This window comes from Callorhinus ursinus, unplaced genomic scaffold (assembly GCF_003265705.2).
Source record: "Callorhinus ursinus isolate GAN/ISIS: 27379988/994484 unplaced genomic scaffold, GSC_fseal_2.0 scaffold15, whole genome shotgun sequence".
Taxonomy (NCBI): Eukaryota; Metazoa; Chordata; class Mammalia; order Carnivora; family Otariidae; genus Callorhinus; species Callorhinus ursinus.
The window spans coordinates 7612643-7636670 of NW_027397077.1; the positions used below are offsets into that span (position 1 = coordinate 7612643).

At 36.0% G+C, this 24028-nt stretch overlaps 1 protein-coding gene across 6 annotated transcripts in view; it reads left to right on the forward strand.

Annotated features, from left to right (window-relative positions):
- The window catches only part of DOCK3 (dedicator of cytokinesis 3), a 525427-nt gene that overhangs the window by 73518 nt on the left and 427881 nt on the right, over positions 1 to 24028 (forward strand). For all 6 annotated transcript variants that reach the window (XM_025885347.2, XM_073901288.1, XM_073901292.1 and 3 more), the window contains exon 2: positions 6537 to 6620. In XM_025885347.2, coding sequence (XP_025741132.1) covers positions 6537 to 6620 — 84 coding nt within the window. The remainder of the gene's footprint in view (positions 1 to 6536; positions 6621 to 24028) is intronic.

The following is a 24028-nucleotide window of genomic DNA, read 5'->3' on the forward strand; positions in this document are numbered from 1 at the left end:
AGAGTATAGATCCTTTACCTCTTTGGTTAGGTTTATTCTGAGGTATCTCATGGTTTTTGGTGGTATTGTAAATGGACTCTATTCTCTAATTTCTCTTTCTACAGTTACATTGTTAGTGTATAAAAAAGCAACTGATTTTTGTGCATTGATTTTGTATCCTGCCACATTACTAAATTGCTGTATGAGTTCTAGTAATTTGGGGATGGCGTCTTTTGGGTTTTCCATATAAAGTATCATGTCATCTGTGAAGAGAGTTTGATTTTTTCTTTGCCAATTTGAATACCTTTTATTTCTTTTTGTTGTCTGATTGCTGTTGCTAGGACTTCTAGTACTATGTTGAACGATAGTTTTGCCCAGTTTCCTCCTAGCCCTTAAGGAATATACAGTCTACTTTTTATTTTATTTTGCAGTGCTTCACTTGCTTTGCATGAGGTAGTGCTAAAGTAATAGTTATCATTTGGGAAAAAGGTGTGGATTACTTTGGCATTATTCATGGCCAGTTGTTTTGTCCCTTAAACCAGATTTTCTTTGCTATCCATGTCCTCCCAGGGTGTGTCCCTCCCTCGTCCCATTGAAGGAATGCAAATTAACTTCATTATGGACCCAAACAAAACTTAGTTAAGAGGACGGTTTTCTAAGAAATCATGTATTGCCAAGCCAAACAAATTATTTTTGTTTGAACTATTTTTTTCTTTTTCTTATCTTTGGTATAGATAATACAGAAATGACTGTTATTGGGATTGCTTCTCATTTAATGTAATCGTCCTAGGGTTAACTAAATAGCAATGCAGTAATGCTTGAAATGCAAACTCTTTTGATATTTTTTTGACCTAGAAGTAAGAAATATAGTATAAAATATGTAAGAGACTGAATGTTTTTGTGAGTTTCTAAAGTAATACTAAGGTGATAATGTGGTACATAGTCTGTGTTAAAGCTATTTTTAAAGGGAAAAAATACCTTCAGGTGATTTTTTTTCATATGTCTTTCAACCTATAATGTGCTTGTTGCAAGGGCTTAAGAATAGTTGACTTTTTTTTTAAAGATTTTTATTTATTTACTTAGAGAGAGAGAGAGAGAGAGCATAAGCAGGGGGATGGGCAGAGAGAGAGGCAGACTCCCTGCTGAGTGGGGAGCATGATGTGGAGTTCGATCCCAGGACCCTGAGATTGTGACCTGAACTGAAGGCAGATGCCCAGCTGACTGAGCCACCCAGGTGCTACAAGTTGACTTTTTATAATCAGTTTTATTATAATGAATACATAGGTATTACTGTTTATGTAAATAAATGTTAAGTGAAATTGATAGTTTTTCCTCCCTCCTATATTTGGTGTTACTTTTGTCACAAATTTTACTTTTCACAATACTACAAATACACAACACGTTGGTCCTTTTTTTGTTTCAGACTAGGAGTTGGCAAATTTTTACTCTAAAGGACCAGATAGTAAAATATTTTAAACTTTACAGGCCAAGTGGCAAAATTGAAGTATATTATGTAGGTATACTTATTCAACAAAAAAGGAAATAAATTTCCACGTATTTTTTATTGATGAAATTGAAAATATAAAAATAATTGAGCACAACTTTTTTTGGTAATCTATATCTAATGAGAAGAATAGAGTTATTTTTTGGATTAATTAATTGTCTTTTAATGTTTATGTTCCTTATAATCAAAATCAGTCACAAATCAAATCTTTATTAATACTGATCTGTAATGAGGATTTTATGTTTTTCATCTTTATAAATACTTTTTCAGACAGGTATTGCCAATACTGATGTTTGTATATATTTTAATTTGAGAGTATTCATCACTTGGAAGGCATTTATGGAATTTATTAGCATCTTCTCTTGTTATTTGCCATTTAGCATGTAATTACATTGCAGATTAAAGTACTTCCAACTGATGGTTAGGTGGAAGTTCCTCAGTTGCACCGTTATATGGATTTTGAAATATGGAAATTTCCTCTGCAGTTACGTTGAAGTTTAAAAAATCTACAGGAACTGTATTTTGAACACAAAAATGTGTGGGATCCAAATTTGAGTTAGAATGGAGATACTTTTTCTTTTTTTAACTTTTGAAAGTATGAAAAGTTTATAAAGCAGCTTAACATTAGTTGTGATTTGAATTGGCATCAGAGTATCTTTAATATAGGTGTAAGTTTCACAAGTTTGATTTTCAGTTGAATTAAGAAATATTATCAAGACTGAATCAAAAACTAATTTCCAGAGGCATTTATTGTTTGATTCACTACATCAAATCTAATGATATATTGTATGGTGACTATGTAACATAATAAAATAGAATAAAATAAAAAAAAATAGTGGATGAAGGAAGGGGCACCTGGCTGACTCAGTCAGTGGAGCATGTGACTCTTGATCTTGGGGTTGTGAGTTTGAGCCCCACATTGGTTGTAGAGATTACTTAAAAATAAGATGTTCAAAAAAATAATGGATGAGGGAAGTTTTCAGTTACAGCTTGAAGTGCAATAAAATTGCAATAAAACTTTACTACTAAGCCCTCTTGCTGCTGTGCACTTGATCCAGTCAGGATACTTGCCTTCTGTTTTTCATAAAAATTCATGGAAGTGAAGATGCTCAAGTCCATGAGAGCAAATGAAGTTCTTTGTCAACTATTGGCAGGCTAACACATGAAAGAGTCATATAATTTTTGCAGAGTACTTGCTGATGAATCATACAATGAATAACCATAGATTTTAAACATCTTACATTTTTACAAGCTTTCTAAATTGGCCCAACTCTGTTATTTTCTGTCCATGTATATTTTCACTGCCTTTAATCATAACACATCTTAGTAGCTTCCACTTTAGATAGTACTGAGTTAGTGTTGTCTCAGCTTGTTCAGTCACTTCAGACCTGGAATTGACTTCTTGACTATAACGGAGCAGTATCAGTAACATTTGTTAAGTCAAGGAAAACCACTTGTATTTCTTTGCCTTTTAAAAAAGGTATTAAAAACTAATGATGTACTATACCCGGGCTAACTGAATTTAAATAAAAAGGTACACAGTTCAGGGTTTTAATGTATTTAGAAGGTTGCATAACCATCAACACTATCTAATTCCAGAATATTTTCATCACTCGATAAAGAATCCCTATACCCAACGACAGTCACTCTACGTTCCTCTCCAAGGATATGGCAGTTACTAATCTACTTTCTGTGTCCATGGATTTACCTATTCTGGACATTTTATATGAGTAGAATCATAAAATATGTGGCCTTTTGTGTCTAACTTCTTTAGCTTAGCATAGGTTTTCAAAGTTCATCCATGTAGTAGTATGTATCAGTACTGAATTCTTTTTATGGATGATAATATTCCATTGTATGGATATACCACGTTATTTATCCAGTCATCCATTTGATGGATATATGGATTGTTTCCACTTTTTGGCTATTACAAATTGTGTTACGAGCCTTTGTAGATAACTTTTTGTGTGAGCATATGTTTTCAGTTCTCTTGGGGGTATATATGTAGGAGTGGAAATGTTGTATCATATGATAATTATATGTTTAAATTTTTGAGGAACTGCCAAACGATTTTTTACAGCAGCTGTACCATTTTACATTTCTACCAGCAATATATCCCTACAGTTTTATTGTCAATCTTTTTGATTATAGCCATCTTAATGGGTGTGAAATGGCATCTCATGGTTTTGATTAGCATTTCACTAGTGACTAATGTTGAGCATTTTCATGTTTTATTGGCCACTTGTATATCTTCTTTAGAGAAATATCCATTCAGATCCTCTTTCCATTTTTAATTTTTTTATTGTTGTAAAAGTTCTTTTATATATTCTGTTTGCAAATCCTTTGTAAGATATATTATTTGCAATTATTTTCTCCTATTCCCTGGATTTTCTTTTTCACTTTCTTGATGGTGTCCTTTGCAGCACAGAAGTTTTTAAGTTTGATGAAGTTCAATTTATTCTTTTTTTTGTTTATGGTTTTGGTGTCATAATATAAGGAAGCACTAATTTAAGGTCATAAAGATTTACTCATATTTTTTTTAAGAATTGCATAGTTTAGCTTTTATATTGTCTTTGATCCAGTTTGAGGTAAAATTCACATATATTGAATTAGTTGTACAGTTTTGCCTAAAGTCTTACACATTGTCAAACACTTTTCTGTCTTTCCAGAATATTCTTTTTGTGCTACCTGATCAGTCCATGTTTCTCTGGAGACAACTGGTGTTTTGATTTTATTTATCTTAATTTAGCCTGTTCTAGATCTTTTAGTAAATAGAACTATGTAGTATGTACACTTTTGCATCTAACTTCTTTTGTTCGGCATAATGATTGTGATATTCATCCAATGTGTTATTTGTATCAGTGGATCTTTATTTTTTACATCTAAGTGATACTGTATTTTTGAATATTGCATATTTTAGCTATACTTATTTTGATGAACAGCTGGGTTGTTTCCATTTCTGGCTATTGTGAATAAAGCTGCTGTGAACATTCTTATAGAAGTTATTTGTTTGTTTTGAATCACTCTGATGAGGGGTTTATCACTTTTTTTGGCATCTTTTTTCACTAAAGTGTAGTTGACACACAATGTTACATTAGTTTTAGGTGAACAACATGGCTAGTGATCCAACAACTCTGTAGGGTATGCTATACTCATCACAAGGATAGTTACTGTCACCATATAAAATTACTGTAGTAACATTGACTAGTATTCCCTATACTGTACCTTTCATTCCTGTAACCTATTCATTTCATAACTAGAATCCTGTACATTCTACTTCCCTTCACCCATTTTATCCATTTCCTCAACCCTTGGCATCAGTTGTTCTCTGCATTAATAGGTCTGTTTCTGTCTTTTTTGGTCCGTTTTGTTTTTTAGATTCCACACAGAAGTGAAATAATACGGTATTTGACTTTTTCTTTCTGACTTATCTCACTTAGCATAATACCCTCTAGGTCCATCCGTATTGTCATGAATGGCAAGATTTCATTCTTTTTTATAAGTAAAATTCCATTACACACACACACACACACACACACACACACACACACACCCCACATCTTTGTCCATTCATCTACTGATTACACTTAGGTTGCTTCCATACCTTGGCTATTGTAAATAATGCTACAATAAACATAGGGGTGCATATATCTTTTTGAATTAGTGTTCTCATTTTCCTTGCATAAATACTTAGTAGTGGAATCCTGGGTCCTATGGCATTTCTATTTTTAGTTTTTTGAGGGACCTCCATACTATTTTCTATAGTGGTTGCACCAATTTACAGTCCCATCAACAGTGCATGAGAGTCCCTTTTCTCCACATCCTCCCAACACTTGTTATTTCTTGTTGTTTTGATACTAGCCACTCAAAGAACTGATTTTAGATTATAAGACTTGATATATGGTAGTAGAAGTCTTTTAAGATTGACAAGGCTATTCTTGTTTCTTTGTATTCTTACATAAATTTTGAAATCAAATTATCATTTTCCTAAAAAGAGAGGTTAAATTAAAAAAATTTTTTAAATTCCAGTATAATAACTTACAGTGTTACATTATTTTCAGTTGTACAATATACTGATTTAACTATTCTATACTCAGTGCTCATCATGGTAAGCGTACTCTTAAATCGCCTTCTCCTACTTCACCCATCCCCCTACCCAACTCCTCCCCTCTGGCAACTACCAGTTCTCTATTTTTAAGAGTCTGTTCTTTTTTGTCTTTTTGTCTTTTGTTTTGTTTTGTTTTTTAAATTCCACATATGATTGAAATCATACGGTATTTATCTTTCTTGACTTATTTCACTTAGCATTATACCTTTTGGATCAATCCATGTTGTTGCAAATGGCAAGATTTCATTTTTTATGGTCAAGTAGTATTCCATTGTGTGTATGTATATATACAGATATACTATATATAGATATATACACACACACATATATATATATACACACAGATATATATACATACACACTACCTCTTCTTCATCCATCTATGGATTGACAATTGGGTTGCTTCCTTATCTTGGTAATTGTAAATAATGTTGCAATAAATATGGAATTCTGACTGGTATTATAGATTTTCTCTGTTGTACATTTGCTTTTTATTTCATGAATTTCTGTTTACATTTTTATTATGGGGACTTTGTTTCTCAAAGTATAATCATATTTACTTGGTGATTCTTTATAAAACTGTCTGTTTATATTAGATAAGAAGACTCCAGTGTTAATTTCTTCTTAAATAATTGAGACATATTTGCCCAGAAAGGACGGGTGAACACAAGTCATGCTGAGGGAAAGAGACTCTGTTTACAGAAGCATTTTCATACATATACTACTCAGGAATAATTTTGCCAAAATATACTTCAGTATACTGAGCTACTTTATGTTACTACTCAAAATATAGATTAAGTTGAAAGGGGCTTACATATTTGAAAGATGAATTAGTGAAGAAGGGAAAGTATATATTTAAGAAAATTTAGTGTTTAATTTCAATGACACTGACCTTGCTTCAGTATTTAAAAATGCTAATTGATGTGTTTACCTTTGTTTTCCTAGTGATATGCAGCTTTCGAGGATCTGTCCCTCAAGGGTTGGTCTTGGAAATAGGAGAAACAGTCCAGATTCTTGAAAAATGTGAAGGTAAGTATGGACCCATACAGTACACAAACAGTGATAATTTTGGGTAGTATTATATACATTTATTTTGTAGTGATAGATTATAAGCACTCATTTTGAAAGCATAATTAACCACATTATGATATATTGTTATAAAATCCTTCCTGATTTATATTTATCATAAGTGTATGGGTTATTTTGGTTCTAATCTAATAGGAACAATTAAAGAACTCATTGTTGGCCCTCAGAATGTAATTTTTACACAAAATATGGTAAATGATTAATTTTGATTTTACAATTAAATAGATAATCTTCCACCCATGCTTAGCTGCATTTGAATAGAATTGAATTGTAATTAGTTCATTTGTATGTTTCTGTTTGATTGGCTGGATGTGATCAGTTATAATTAAAACAAGGCAGTAAATAATGCTCAAATGAAGTTTGGCTTGACTACTAGCCTCCTCTGTGATGTATATGGGTAGTTCTGTGGTAACATTTATGCATTATTGAAAAATGTAACATTTTTTAAAATCATGCACTTGGGGCTCCTGGGTGGTGCAGTTGGTTAAGCATCTGACTCTTGGTTTCAGTTCAGGTTGTGATCTCAGGGTTGTGGGATTGAGTCCCACATCAGGCTCTAGGCTCAGGACAGAATCTGCTTAAGATTCTCTCTCCCCACGGAGTACAGCTGGAGACCAGGGAGACAGGAGTGACTGACTGCTTTTCTCTGAGGGCTCACTGAGGAGTAGGGCCCTGAGTTCTCGGCTCCTCCAGGACCAGAGATTGGGAGGCTGCCATATTCATTCTTGTCCTCCAAAGCTGTACGGAAAGCTTTCAGGGGACAAAAGCTACTGAGAGCAAACCCAAGCAGATTACTTAGCCTGGCCCCTGGCAAGGGTGGTACAGATCCACGTCAGGCAAAGACATTTGAGAATCTCTGCAACAAACCCCTCCCCCAGAAGATCAGCAAGAACATCCAGCCAAGACAAAGTTTACCGATCAATTAGAACGGCAAAACCCCAGAGCTAGGGGAATACAGCACATAGAATTCATGGCTTTTTCCCCCATGATTCTGTAGTCTTTCAAAGTTAATTTTTTTTTTATTTTTTAAAGATTTTATTTGTTTTTTGACAGAGAGAGACAGCAAAAGAGGGAACACAAGCAGGGGAGTGGGAGAAGGAGAAGCAGGCTTCCCACCCAGCAGGGAGCCCGATGCAGGGCTCGATCCCAGGACCCTGGGATCATGACCTGAGCCAAAGGCAGACGCTTAACAACTGAGCCACCCAGGCATCCCTCAAAGTTGATTTTTAAAACATTTTCTTTATTTTTCTTTTTCTATTTTTTAGTTGAATTTTTCTTCTTCCCTTTTTCAAAAAACATCTTATCAATTTCTTTGTTAAAAATCTTTTTTAATTTTCATTTTTAGTCACATTTTATCCCTTCATTGAATTAAACCTTACTTTTTGTGTATATATAAATTTTTCTTTCTTTAAAATTTTGGGATACAGTTTCTTCTAACAGACCAAAATATACCTTAAATCTAGTGTATGACGTTTTCCTAGTCTTCCGCCTGATCACATTCTCTCCTTTTTAAAAATTTTTTTCATTCTTTTTTCAAACAACTTATCAATTCTTTTTTTAAAAGCTTATTTAATTTTCATCTTTATAGTCATATTCCAGCCCTTAATTGTATTTACCCTTATTTTTGTATGTATTTAAGCTTTTCATTCTTTAAAATTTTGGGAGACAGTTTCTTCTAACAGACCAAAATATACTCAAATTCTAGTGTGTGGCTCTGTTCTATTCACCAGCCTGATCAAATTCTTTTTTTGTTAATTGACCTTTCTTTTCCCCCTGGTTTCGAATCCCTTCTGATTTGCTTAGTGTATATTGTTCTGGGGTCATTGTTACCCTGTTAGCATTTTGTTGTCTCATTCATCTATTCGCCTCTAGACAAAATGACAAGATGGAAAAACTACCTAAAAAAAAGAACAAGAGGCAGCACCGACTGCCAGGGACCTAATCAATACAGACATTAGTAAGATGTCAGAACTAGAGTTCAGAATGATGATTATAAAGATACTAGCTGGGCTTGAAAAAAGCATAGAAGATACTAGAGAATCCCGTTCTGGAGAAATAAAAGAACTGAAATCTAACCAAGTTGAAATCAGAAAGGCTATTAATGAGGTGCAATAAGAAATGGAGGCTCTAAGTGCTAGGATAAATGAGGCAGAAGAGAGAATTAGTGATACAGAAGACCAAATGATGGAGAAGAAGAAGCTGAGAAAAAGAGAGATAAACAACTACTGGGTCACGAAGGCAGCATTTTAGAGATAAGTGATACCATAAAGCGAAACAATATTAGAATAGTTGGGATCCCAGAAGAAGAAGAAAGAGAGAGGGGGCAGAAGGTATATTGGAGCAAATAACAGCAGAGAACTTCCCTAATTTGGGAAGGAAACAGGTATCAAAATCCAGGAGGCACAGAGAACCCCCCTGAAAATCAATAAAATTAGGTCAACACCCCAACATCTAATAGTAAAACTCACAGGTCTCAGAGACAAAGAGAAAATCCTGAAAACAGCTCGGGAAAAGAGTTCTGTAACCTACCTGATAGAAACATTAGATTGGTAGCAGACCTATCCACAGAGACCTGGCAGGCCAGAAAGGACTGGCATGATATATTCAGAGCACTAAATGAGAAAAATTCAACCAAGAATACTGTATCTGGTTAGGCTGTCACTGAAAATAGAAGGAGAGATAAAAAGCTTCCAGGACAAATAAAAACTAAAAGAATTTGTGAACATCAAACCAGCCCTACAAGAAATATTGAAAGGGGTCCTTTAAGCAAAGAAGGAGCCTAAAAGTAACATAGACCAGAAAGGCACAGAGACAATATACAGTAACAGTCACCTTACAGGCAGTACAATGGCACTAAATTCATATCTTTCAAAAGTTACCCTAAATGTAAATGGGCTAAATGCCCCAATCAAAAGACACAGGGTATCATATTGGATTAAAAAAACAAGACCCATCGATGTGCTGTCTGCAAGAGACTCATTTTAGACCCAAAGACACCTCCAAATTGAAAGTGAGGGGGTGGGAAACATTTACCATGCTAATGGACATCAAAAGAAAGTGGGGTGCAATCCTTATATCAGACCAATTAGATTTTAAACCAAAGACTGTAATAAGAGATGAGGAAGGACACTACATCCTACTTAAAGGGTCTATCCAACAAGAAGATCTAACAGTTGTAAATATCTATGCCCCTAACATGGGAGCAGCTAATTATATATAAGCCAATTAATAACAAATCAAAGAAACACATCGACAACAATACAAAAATAGTGGGAGACTTTAACACCCCCCTCACTGAAATGGACAGATCATCGAGGCAGAAGATCAACAAAGAAATAAAGACTTTAAATGACACACTGGACCAAATGGACTTTACAGATACATTCAGAACATTCCATCCCAAAGCAACAGAATACAAATTCTTCTCTAGTGTCCATGGAACATTCTCCAAAATAGATCACATCCTAGGTCCCAAATCAGGTCTCAACTGGTATCAAAGGATTGGGATCAGTCCCTGCATATTTTCGGACCACAGTGCTTTGAACCTAGAACTCAATCATAAGAGGAAAGTTGGAAAGAACTCAAATACATGGAGGTTAAAGAGTATCCTACTAAGAATGAATGGGTCAACCAGGAAATTAAAGAAGAATTAAAAAAATTCATGGAAAGAAAAAATGAAAACACAACTGTTCAAAATTTTGGGATGCAGCAAAGGTGGTCCTAAGAGGAAAGTATATAGTAACACAAACCTTTCTGAAGAAACAAGAAAGGTCTCAAATACACAACCTAACCCTACACCTAAAGGAGCTGGAGAAAGATCAGTAAATAAAGCCTAAATCCAGCAGGAAAAGAGAAATAATAAAGATCAGAGCAGGAATCAATGAAATAGACCCCCCCCCCAAAAAAAAAACAGTAGGACAGATCAATGAAACTAGGAGCTCGTTCTTTGGAAGAATTAAGATTGATATGCCCTGGCCAGACTTATCAGAAAGAAAAGAGAAATGACCCAAAATAAATAAAATCATGATTGAAAGAGGAGATATTATAACCAACACCAAAGAAATACAAACAATTACAAGAACATATTATGAGCAACTACATGCCTGCAAATTAGACAATCTGGAAGAAATGGATGCATTCCTAGAGATGTATCAACTACCAAAACTGAACCAGGAAGAAATAGAAAACCTGAACAGACCCGTAACCAGCAAGGAAATTGAAGAAGTAATCAAAAATATCCCAACAAATGGGAGCCCAGGGCCATATGGCTTCCCAGGGGAATTCTACCAAACATATAAAGAAGAATTAATACCTATTCTTCTGAAGCTGTTCCAAAAAACAGAAATGGAAGGAAAACTTCCAAACTTGTTTTATGAGGCCACTATTACCTTGATCCCAAAACCCAAGACACCACTAAAAAGGAGAATTATAGACCAGTATCCCTGATGAACATGGATGCAAAAATTCTGACTAAAATACTAGCCAATAGGATCCAATGGTACATTAAAAGGATTATTCACCAGGACCAAGTGGGATGTATTCCTGGGCTGCAAGGTTGGTTCAACATCTGCAAATCAATCAATGTGAAACAATACATTAATAAAAGAAAGAAGAAGAACCATATGATTCTCTCAGTAGATGCAGAAAAAAGCATTTGATAGAGTACAGCATTTGACAAAGTACAGCATCCTTCCTTGATCGAAACTCTTTAGAGTATAGGGATAGAGGGTTCATACCTCAGTATCATAAAAGCCATCTAGGAAAAACCCACAGTGAATATCATTCTCATTCCCGTAAGGTCAGGAACACAGCAGGGATGTCCACTATCACCACTGCTGTTCAACATAGTACTAGAAGTCCTAGTCTCAGCAATCAGACAACAAAAAGAAATAAAAGGCATCTGAATTGGCAAAGAAGAAGTCAAACTCTTACTCTTTGCAGATGATATGACACTTTATGTGGAAAAAGACTCCACCCCAAAACTGCTAGAACTCATACAGGAATTTAGTAAAGTGTCAGGATATAAAATCAGTGCACAGAAATCAGTGGCATTTCTATACACCACCACCAAGACAGAAGAAATAGAAATTAAGGAGTCGATCCCATTTACAATGGCACCCAAATCCATAAGCTACCTAGGAATAAATCTAACCAAAGAGGCAAAGTATCTGTACTCAGAAAACTATAATACTCATGCAAAAAATTGAGGAAGACACAAAGAAATGGAAAAACGTTCCCTGCTCATGGATTGGAAGAACAAATACTGTGAAAATGTCTATGCTACCTAGAGCAATCTACACATTTAATGCAACCCCTATAAAAATATCATCAACATTTTTCAAATTAATGGTACAAATAATCCCCAAATTTGTATGGAACCAGAAGAGACCCCGAATAGCCAGAGGAATGTTGAAAAAGAAAACCAAGCTGGTGCCATCACAATTCCAGACTTTAGGCTCTATTATAAAGCTGTCATCATCAAGACAGTATAGTAGTGGCACAAAAACAGACACATAAATCAATGAAACAGAGTAGGGAGCCCAGAAATGGACCCTCAACTCTATGGCCAATCTTCAACAAAGCAGGAAAGAATGTCCAATGGAGAAAAGACAGTCTCTTCAACAGATGGTGTTGGGAAAATTGGATAGCCACATGCAGAAGAATGAAACTGGGCCATTTTCTTACACCACACACACAAATAGACTCAAAACGGATGAAAGACCTAAATGTGAGACTGGAATCCATCAGAATCCTTGAGGAGAACACAGGCAACAACGTCATCGATCTCAGCCGCAGCAACTTCTTCCTAGACAGATCGCCAAAGGCAAGGGAAGCAAGGGCAAAAATGAACTATAGGGACTTCATCAAGATAAAAAGCTTTTTGCACAGCAAAGGAAATAGTCAACAAAACCAAAAGACAACTGACAGAATGGGAGAAGATATTTGCAAATGACATATCAGATAAAGGGCTAGTATCCAAAATTTATAAAGAACTTATGAAACTGAACACCTACAGAACAGTTAATCCAATCAAGAAATGGGCAGAACACATGAACAAACATTTCTGCAAAGAAGACATTCACATGGCCAACAGACACGTTAAAAAGTGCTCAACATCACTCGGCATCAGGGAAATCCAAATCAAAACCTCAATGAGATACCACCTCACACCACTCAGAATGGCTAAAATTACCAGTCAGGAAATGATAGATTTTGGCGAGGATGCAGAGAAAGGGGAACCACTCGTACACTGTTGGTGGGAACGCAAGGTGATGCAGCCACTCTGGAAAACAGTATGGAGGTTTCTCAAAAAGTTGAAAATAAAGCTACCTTACAACCCAGCAATTGCACTACTGGGTATTTACCCCAAAGATACAAATGTAGTGATCTGAAGGGGCACCTGCATCCCAGTGTTTATAGCAGCAATGTCCAGAATAGCCAAGTATGGAAAGAGCCTAGATGTTCACTAACAGATGAACAGATAACGATGTGGTGTATATATATATACAATGGAATATTATGCTTCCATCAAAAAAAATGAAATATTGCCATTTGCAACAACGTGGATGGAACTAGAGTGTGTTATGCTAAGCGAAAGAAGTCAGAGAAAGATAAATATCATATGATCTCATAGATATGAGGATTTTGAGAAACAAGACAGGGGATCATAGGGGAAGGGAGGGAAAAATGAAAAAAGACGTAACCAGAGAGGGAGAGAAACCATAAGATACTCTTAATCTCAGGAAACAAACTGAGGGTTGCTGGAGTGGAGGGGGGTGGGAGGGATGGGGTGGCTGGGTGATGGTCATTGGGGAGGGTATGTACTATGGTGGGCACTGTTAATTGTTTAAGACTGATGAATCACAGACCTGTACCCCTGAAACAAATAATATATGTTTAAAAAAATAAAAAATCTCTCTCCCTCTCCCTTTTCCCCTCCCCTGTCTCTAAAATAAATAAATAAATCTTTAAAAAAATCATGCACTCAGATCAAGATATATGGAAAAAATAAAGTTGGAGAAATCACATAAAATCAGAGTATTGACAAAAGCAAAATTGATACCATGGGTAAGAACCTGGGCATCCTAGGCTGGCAGTTCAAATTACATAATAGAATGGAAATGTTGCTATGTGGGCATGGAGACAATGCCACGTAAATGGAGCTCTGATCCACTTTCCTACTCTTAAGATGGATATGGAAGTAAGTGTTAACCTACCATGACCCAGGAATTATGTAAGTTTGGGAGTGTACTTTTCTGGAAAGGGAGCTCTAGTGCAGCACTCATTCAGTATTTTCTTAAAACAAAAATGTAAATCAATACCCCTTCAGGATAAAAATTTTTAGCAAAATAATAGAGGGGAATTCTCTTTATCTGGTAAAGGATACCTGCTAAAAAGCCTACAGCAAATATCATTATCCAATTGTAAAATATTGAAAAATTTCCCACTGAGATCTAAAAATGAGACAAGAAGGCCTGCTATAATTGTGTGTATTAAACATTATACTGGCAGTACTAGGTAGTGTGGTAAGAAAAATAAAATACATAGGGGTGCCTGGGTGGCTCTGTCATTAAGCATCTGCCTTCGGCTCAGGTCATGATCCCAGGGTCCTGGGATTGAGCCACGCATTGGGCTCCCTGCTCCACGGGAAGCCTGCTTCTCCTTCTCCCACTCCCCCTGCTAGTGTTCCCTCTCTCACTGTGTCTCTCTCTGTCAAATAAATAAATAAAATCTTAAAAAAAATACATAAATAATGGAAATATAAGATTGAAACTATCATTTGTACATGATATAATTGTATATGTAGAACATCCAATAGATTCTATAAAAAATAACTGGGAGTAAATATGAGAACTTAAAAATATGATGGCTACAATATCAATATTTTAAATATATATTACTTTGTATTTGCAACTAAGAACTAGAAAATGAATTAAAGAAACAATGCTATTTATATAGTATCACAAACAATAAATGCCTAGAAGCAAAACTAATAAAAATGTAAGACATGTACATTAAAATCTACAAAAACATTGTTGATAAAAATTAAGGAAAATCTAAATAAATGGAAAGATATACCATGTTTATAAATTGAAAGACTCGCTGTCTTAAGATGTCCATTCTTCCCCTATTGATCTTGGTTTAATGCAATCCAATAAAAATCCATCAGGTTTTTTTCTTTTTTTTGGTATGGATATTGAACAGCCGATTCCAACATTTATATGAAAAAGCAAAAGGTTACAAATAGTCAAGACAATCATGAAGAAGGCAACAAAGTAGAAGATTTATGCTACCAGATATGAAGATTTATTATAAATGAAGACATTGTGGTTTTGGGGCAAAGACGGAATAATGAAACAGAATAGAGAGTCCAGAAACAGACCATGATGTATATCATGTATATCATCCAGTGATATATGAAAAAGGTAAAAATTGCAGTGCACTGGGGAAATGATTTCCTTTGCAAGAGGTGATACTGGGCCACCTGGAATAAAAAATGATAGTCTATTCAATAAATGGTATTGTGTCAATATCAAAAGCAACGAATATTGACCTCTACCTCATAGTATTTGCCCCAAACACAGTTCCAGATGGATGCTACCTAAATGTGAAATGTAAAACCATAATGTACCTTGAAGGAAATATAGGAAAATATTTTTCTTGACCTTGGGGTAGATGAAGATTCTTCTTGACCTTGGGGAAGACAAAAGCACTAACCATAAAGGAAAACATTGGTAAGTTGTACTTTATTAAAATGAAGATCTGTTCAGAAGACATTAAGGAGAGAAAAAAGGCAAGTCACAGAGAGAGATACTTGATGAAGGACTTGTATTTAGAGTATATAAAGAACTATTACAAATCAAAAATAAGATATTCCAGTAGAATAATGAGCAGAGGCTTGATTAGGCTCTTCACAAAACATATATTCCAGTGGCTCATAAACGTTCGGAAGGGTGTTTAATTTCGTTTAGCAGGGAAATACAAATTAAAACTACAGTGTGATAACACAACACAGCCACTGGAATGACTAAAATTCAAAACAGTGGCAATAACAAGTGCTGGTAAGGATGTAGAACAACTGTTACTTTCAAACACTGCTGGTGGGAGAGGAAATGGGATAACCAGTTTAGAAAAGTGTTTGGCACTATTAACTAAAGTTGAATGTACGCGTATCTGATGATCCAGCAAATCTACTCATAGGTATGAATCCAACAGTAAAATACATGTATAAGATGTTAGTAAAAGCTTTATTCATAATTGCACAAACCAAACTGGAGAAGAAACACATGTTCATCAACAGTAAATAAATTATGGTATATTCATACAATTGAATGTGACACAGAAAGGAAAATGAATGAATTACTACATACAATAATACAGATGACTATCACAGATCTCTCTTGACAGAAGTCAGATGTAAGAGTTCATGCTGTTATGGTCCTGTGCACATAAAGTACCAAATCAGGTAAAACTAATAACTGGTGATATTTATCAGAATAGTGGTTAAATAACCACTCTTCTATCTGGCTTCTTTTGCTAAGATTGTGTCTGTGATATTGTTGTATGTAGTAACAATCCATTTTCCTTTCTGTAGCACATTCAATTTAAGGGTGTGTGTGTTAGTGACTGAAAGAGACAGAAGTGGCATTTGGGATGCTGTTAATATTTTACTTATTTGATTGGTGGTTGGGGGAAGGGTTAGCCCAGTGATGGGTATTAAGGAGGGCACGTATTGCTTGAAGCACAGGGTGTTATAAGAAAACAATGAATCTTGGATCACTACATAAAAGACTAACGATGTATGGTGACATAACATAATAGAATAAAATTTAAAAAAAGTTACCTATCAATAAAGAATTTAAAAAATAAAAGGACTTGGTAAAAAATTTTATGAAAAGTGTAGAGATGCTACAACATGGTTGCATCTAAAAAATGTGTTGAACAAAAGAGCCAGGTATGAAAGATTACATTGTATATGATTCAACTTATATGAAATTCAAGAATAAGCAATACTACAAATCCTTGATGATAGAAGACGACAGCATGGTGGTTGCCTGGGAGAGTATTGGCTGGAAAGAGGCATGAAGGAGCTTTGAGGATGATTGAAGAGTTCTATGTCTTGATGAAATCCAGGTTACGTGGGTGTTACACGTGTCAAAGCTTATAGAATGCTAAATTCACAATCTGTGCATGTCATTGTATGTAAATTATGCATCAGTGAGGTGGATTAATGTTAAAAAAGACAAAAGCCAACTTACTGGAAATTTTTTTTGAAATATAAATTACAAAGATAATAGAGAACTTTTATAAATCAATAAAAATAAACAACAGGTAAGTAGAAAAATGAGCAGGGGCTCCTGGGTGGCTCAGTCAGTCAAGCATCTGCCTTCAGCTCAGGTCATGATCCCAGGGTCCTGGGATGGAGCCCTGCATTGGGCTTCCTGCTCAGTGGGGAGCCTGCTTCTTCCTCTCCCTCTGCCTGCCGCTCTGCCTACTTGTGCTCTCTCTCTCTCTCTCTCTCTCTGTCGTATAAATAAATAAAATCTTTAGAAAAAAAGAAAAATGGACAAAAATATGACTATGGACTTCACAGAAATGCTCAGTCTCTTCAGCAAAGAATAGCAAGTTAAAATCAGAGTGATGAACAAGTCCACATATATTAGTTTGAGAAGGCTAAAATGTCTGACATATCCAAATGTTGGCCCAGATATGTTTCAGTGGGAATGCTTATACACTGGGAGTATCTTGTGATGTTAGATGTGCATATCCTGTGATTTAGCAGTTTAACTCCTAAATTTATACTTTAGAGAAGTGTTTTTAAAGCTATCCTCATCAATCATTAGTGGGTTACAAATTCCATTTAGTGCTCACTATCAGCATTAATAAAAAATGTCAAGAGTATGTTGCTGTATCAGTTACAATCCATTTATAGTAATAATTTGAATAGGGAATATTTAATATAAATGTTAACTGATAAAAAGGAATTCCTAAAAGGGGTTAAAAACATTCAAAGGGTATAGAAGTAGCGGGTGTAAAAGTCAACAACTATTGAGGAAGAGCCAGCAAGCAAGGAACCAAGAATTTAAAAGAACACTCTCTGCCTCGAGGCAAATATTCAGATCCTTTTGGAAAAGGGCATGGCTGCCCTAGGAACGTGTAGACTGTTAAGTGGTGAAGAAACTTGCCCGAGGGCATGGAGGGCCTCCAACATGCCAGTCACCTGGCTAGGGTGCTGACAGTAACATAGCAGTGCATCAGAACCAAGAAGGGGAAGCTCCTTCTTTCGGCTATGGCCTTGCAGTTGTCCCATTAGTACCCTTTATTGACAAAGCTTAATGCTGGGTGAATTGCCAAAGAAGAAATGTTGATATGGTCTATATTAGTTTGGGATTACCAGGAAAACAGAACCAGTAAGAGATACATTAAGTCTATGTATATATTTATTACAAGAAATTGATTTACATGATATGGAGTCTAAGAAGTCCCAAGATCTGCAGTTGGCAAGCTAGAGACCTAAGAGAGCCAATGTTCTAGTCAGATTCAGAAGGCCTGAGAACCAGGAGAGCTGATGGTGTAAGTTCCAGTCTGAGTCCAAGCCTGAAGGCAGGAGAAGGCCAGTGTCCTCGCTTGCAAATTGGCAGAGAAAGTGAAATCTCTCTTACTCCACCTGTTTGTTGTATTCAAGCATTCAGTAAATTGGATAAGGCCCACTCATATTGGGGAAGACAATATGCTTTACTCAGTTTACCAATAAAAAATGTCAATATGATCCAGAAAGTCTCACATACACACCCAGAAAAATATTTAACAAATATCTGGGCACTGGGTGACCCAGTCAGGTTGAACCATAAGATTAACCATCATAGGGCTCAATTCCATTATTAAAAAACAGGATAGAGAAGGGTAGATTTGGTGCTGAGGGGTAGTCAATTGGTAACTGGCACAATTGCATGTAGCATCATTAAGTTTTTTACTTCATGAGATTTGCTTTGATTTTATGTATATGGGATTGTGATATAAAATCTATTTCTAAATCTGGGCCATGCTAAAAAAATATTTGAGTGTATTGATCTGGAGAAACTTTTGCATATGTACACATGAAGACACCTACAGCATTGTGTATAGTAGCAAAAAATTGATAACATCCTAAATGTCTACCAACAAGAGAATGTTAGTGAAATAAATTATGGGATCTAATGTACAACATGTGATTATAGTTAATAATACTGTATTACATACTTTAAAGTTGCTAGGAGTAGATCTCAAATGTCACTTACAAAAAAGAAATGGTAATTTTGTGACCTGATGGAAGTGTTAGCTAGTTGCCCTATGGAGGTAATAATTTTGCAGTATGTAAGTGTATCCAATCAAAGTATCAAAAGTGTAATGTTGTACACCTTAAACTTATACACTGTTATATGTCAATTACAGCTCAATAAAGCTGGAAAAGTGTAAAAAAATAATAAAGAAAACATGAAAAATAACATGCTTGTATTTCTATTAATCTTTTCCATTTTTTAAAAAGGTTTTATTTGACAGAGTGTGAGAGAGCACAAGCAGGGGGAGTGGCAGGCAGAGGAAGAGGGAGAAGCAGGCTCCCCACTGAGCAGGGAGCCCGATGCAGGGCTCCATCCCAGGACCCTGGGCTCATGACCTGAGCCGGAGGCAGGCTCTCTCTTTTTTTTTTTTTTTTTTAAAGATTTTATTTATTTATTTGAGAGAAAGAATGAGAGAGAGAGAGCACGAGAGGGAAGAGGGTCAGAGGGAGAAACAGACTCCCCGCCGAGCAGGGAGCCCGATGCAGGACTCGATCCTGGGACTCCAGGATCATGACCTGAGCTGAAGGCAGTCGCCCAACCGACTGAGCCACCCAGGTGCCCTGGAGGCAGGCTCTCTTAACTGACTGAGCCACCCACGTGCCCCAGTTTTTTCTTTCTTTAAAGTTATTTGAGAGAGACAGATCAAGAACACGAGCAGTGGGGAGGATCAGAGGGAGAGTGAGAAGCAGACTTCCCATTGAGCAGGGAGCCTGACTCAAGGCTCAATCCCAGGACCTGAGCCAAAGGTAGATGCTTAACCAACTGAGCCACCCAGGTGCCCCTAATTTTTTCCGTTTTATTCTTATGTATTTACTCTGCAACAGAAGATAAGACTTTAGCTCTGTTATCCTTTCCCATCCCAAACAATACACAAACATGCTTCTTACTTCTTCCAATATACTTAGCATCCTTGTTAATTAAATTGGTATTTGTTTTTTATTACTATGATTAATTCATGGCTGATATATATGGTATATTATTATATCTTGTATTACCATTTGTTTCTCTGGAATTAATATTTGACATATATTTAAAAATATATATAATTTATATATACATATATCACCTTTTCTTGGTTCATTCATCCACTGATGGACACCTAGGTTGTTTCTTTGTCTTGGCTATTGTGAATAATGCAGCAGTGAACATGGGAAAAGAGATATCTAGTTTTAAGTTTTTGAGGAACTTCCATACTGTTTTCCTTAGTGGCTGTACCAATTTACATTCCCATTAACAGTGCACCAGGGCTCCCTTTTCTCCACATCCTTGTCAGCATTTGTTATCTCTTGTCTTTTTGATGATAGCCATCCTAACAGGTGTGAGATAATATCTTACTGTGGTTTTGACTTAAAATTTAGATTTAGGGCGCCTGGGTGGCTCAGTTGGTTAAGCGACTGCCTTCGGCTCAGGTCATGATCCTGGAGTCCCGGGATCGAGTCCCGCATCGGGCTCCCTGCTCAGCAGGGAGCCTGCTTCTCCCTCTGACCCACTTCCCTCTCTTGCTCTCTATCTCTCATTCTCTCTCTCTCAAATAAATAAAATCTAAAAAAAAAAAAAAATTTAGATTTAGAATTTTTATTTAGAAATTATTTTGTGAGAGCAGTCAGGCGGCCTCAGACTATTACTTGATTTTGGTTCGTTGGTTAACATCATTTTCCCTGTCATAAATAATGTCAGAATCTAATTGTTTTAAGAGCCTAGGTAGGTACTCTGTTTTCATTACATCACAAGTCAGGAATTCCACTTAAATTCCTGGGCTCATGTTTATAAATGAAATTGTGTAAGAAAATTCTCTGGCTTCATTATTGAGACAGTGTTTATTGCTTATGACATATGCTTTGTGCTGGAAGACTCATGTCAGTTATCCACATTGCGTCTGTTTGCTGATTTGTTGTCTGTATAGTTCTCTGAAGCCATCTTATTCATGCCCTGTTTTACTATCTCGATTCATGATCCATAGTCTGCTTTGACTTTGGGTTTTGTAAGTATTTGTGCTGTAGATTTCTCACTCAGTTCCAGCTTCCATTTTACCTTGAACATTTCTGTCTTCTATCCCCTTTCTCATGATCTTAGTCTGATTTGACTTAGCTGCCTATTCCTGTGCTGTCCTTAGCTCTAAAATTGATTCTGGCTTTTCTGTAAGAACATTTCCACAACTCTATGGTCAACTAATCTTTGACAAATCAGGAAAAAATATCCAATGGAAAAAAGCCTCTTCAGTAAGTGGTACTGGGAAAATTGGACAGCTACATATAGAAGAACGAAACTGGACCATTACCTTACACCATACACAAAGATAAACTCAAAATGGATGAAAGACCTTGATGTGAGACTGGAATCCATCAAAACTGTAGAGAAGAACATAGACAGTAACCTCTTCGACATCAGGCACAGTGACTTCTTTCAAGACACGTCTCCAAAGATAAGTGAAACAAAAGCAAAAATGAACTTTTGGGACTTCATCAAGATAAAAAGCTTCTGCACAGCAAAGGAAACAGTCAACAAAATTAAGAGGCAGTCCACAGAATGGGAGAAGGTATTTGCAAATGACATTACAGATAAGGGGCTGGTATCCAAGATATATAAAGAACTTTTCAAACTCAACACTAAAAAACAACCCAGTCAAATGGGTGGAAGATATGAACAGACACTTCTCCAAAGAAGACATAAAAATGGCTAACAGACACATGAAAATATGCTCAATATCACTAGCCATCAGGGAAATAAAAATCAAAACCACAATGAGATACCACCATAGCCCCCAGTTAGAATAGCTAAAATTAACAAGACAGGGGACAGTAAATGTTGGGGAGGATGTGGAGAAAGGGGAACCCTCTTGCACTGTTGGTGGGAATGCAAGCTGGTACAGCCATTCTGGAAAACAGTATGGAGGTTCCTCACTGCCACTTTCTAATGGCATTTAAAAACTTAAGTTTTTGGATACTAACCCTTTATCAATATGTCATTTGCAAGTATCTTCTCCCATTCCATAAGTTGCCTTTTAGTTTTGTTGATTGTTTCCTTCGCTGTGCAGAAAATTTTTATTTTGATAGTCTCAATAGTTCATTTTTTTGTTTTCCCCTGCCTTAAGAGACATGTCTAGTAAGAAGTTGCTAGGGCTTAGGTCAAAGGGGTTGCTGCCTGTGTTTTCGTTTAGGATTTTGATGGCTTCCTGTCTCACATTTAAGTCTTTCATCCATTTTGAATTTATTTTTGTGTATAGTGTAAGAAAGTCGTCCAGTTTCATTCTGCATGTTGCTGTCCACTTATCAAATCAGCACCCAGAAAATAATCCAATTAAGAAATGGACAGAAGACATGAAAGACAACTTTCCGAAGAAGGCATACAGATGACTAAAAGACACATGAAAAGGTGCTCAACATCACTCATCAGGGAAGTACAAATCAAAACTATGATGAGATACCACCTCACACCTGTTCAGAATGGCTGATGCAGAGAAAGGGGAACCCTTTTACATTGTTGGTGGGAATGCCAGCGGTGTAGCCACTCTGGAAAAGTATGGAGTTTCCTCAAAAAGTTAAGAATAGAATTACCTATGACCCAACAATTGCACTATTAGGTATTTACCCAGAGGATAAACAAATATACCCTGATGTTGATAGCAGCATTATCAACAATAGCCAAATTATGGGAAAGAGCCCAAATGTCCATCAACTGATGAATGGATAAAGAAGTGTTATCTATATATGGTCAAATATTACTTAACAAAAAGAATGAAATCTTGCCATTTGTAATGATGTGGATGGAGCTAGAGAGTATAATGCTAAGAGAAATGAATTACAGAAAGACAAATACCATATGATTTCACTCATATGTGGAATTTAAGAAACAAAAGAGATGAACAAAGGGTAAAGAAAGGGAGGTAAACCATAAAAGACTCTTAACTATAGAGAAAAAACTGAGGGTTGCTCGAGGGGAGGTGGGTGGGGGGATGGGTTAAATGGGTGATGGGTATTAAGGAGGGCATTTGTGATGAGCACTGGGTATTATATGTAAGTGATATATCATTAAATTCTACTCCTGAAACCAATATTGCTAAATGTTAACTAACTAGAATTTAAATAAAAACTTGAAAAAAAAATAAAGGCTGATTTTTTAAATTTATTTGACAGCACAAGCAGTGGGAGCAGCAGAGGGAGAGGGAGAAGCAGACTCCCCGCTGAGCAAGGAGCCTGATGCAGGGCTTGATCCCAGGACCCTGGGATCATGACCTGAGCCGAAGGCAGATGCTTAACCGACTGAGCCACTCAGGCGCCCCAAAAGCTTATGTTTTAATGAGACTTTATGGATAGGAAAATTTGCCTCTTTCTGATAAGAAGGTCTCCTTTTAAGTATAAAAAGATTTTATTTCTACACTGCATCAAAAACTAATGATGTAATATATGGTGATTAACATAACAATAAAAAAATTAATAAAAAAAAAAAGATTTTATTTCTGTTCACCTTAAGAAATAATTTATGTATGAAAATTGTCATAGAATTTCAAATCACAGTACTTATCGTACATTTATATAATATAGCTCTAAACACTTAATCCTGTTACTTTTAAATGACTTTGGCAGATTTTTCATTATGTTTGCAACTTAAGTTAATGTTTAAAAGTAAATAAGACTTTCATAAGACTCATTTGCTCTCTGCCTACCATGTTCTAGGCAATAGTGGTAGATATTATACATTTATTATTTCAGCTGATGCTCAAAATGACCTTTGAAACATCCCAAGCATGTATAGTAGGAATAGCTGGGAACCAACCTTATTAATACTGCAGATCCTCAAAACACATAGGAATTACAGCACCAGGTACTTTTGGAAATGAGGATGAAATTATATAGATCTTCTCCCTTACTTCATCTCATTTGGTGGCAGCTCCTCCCTCAACCTGGTAGAAGTTTTTTTTTTTTTTTTTTTTAAGATTTATTTATTAGAGCATGCATGCAGTGGGGGAGGGAAAAGGGAGAGGAGGAGAGAGTACGAAGCCGACTCGGTGTTAAGCATAGAGCTGGATGCGGG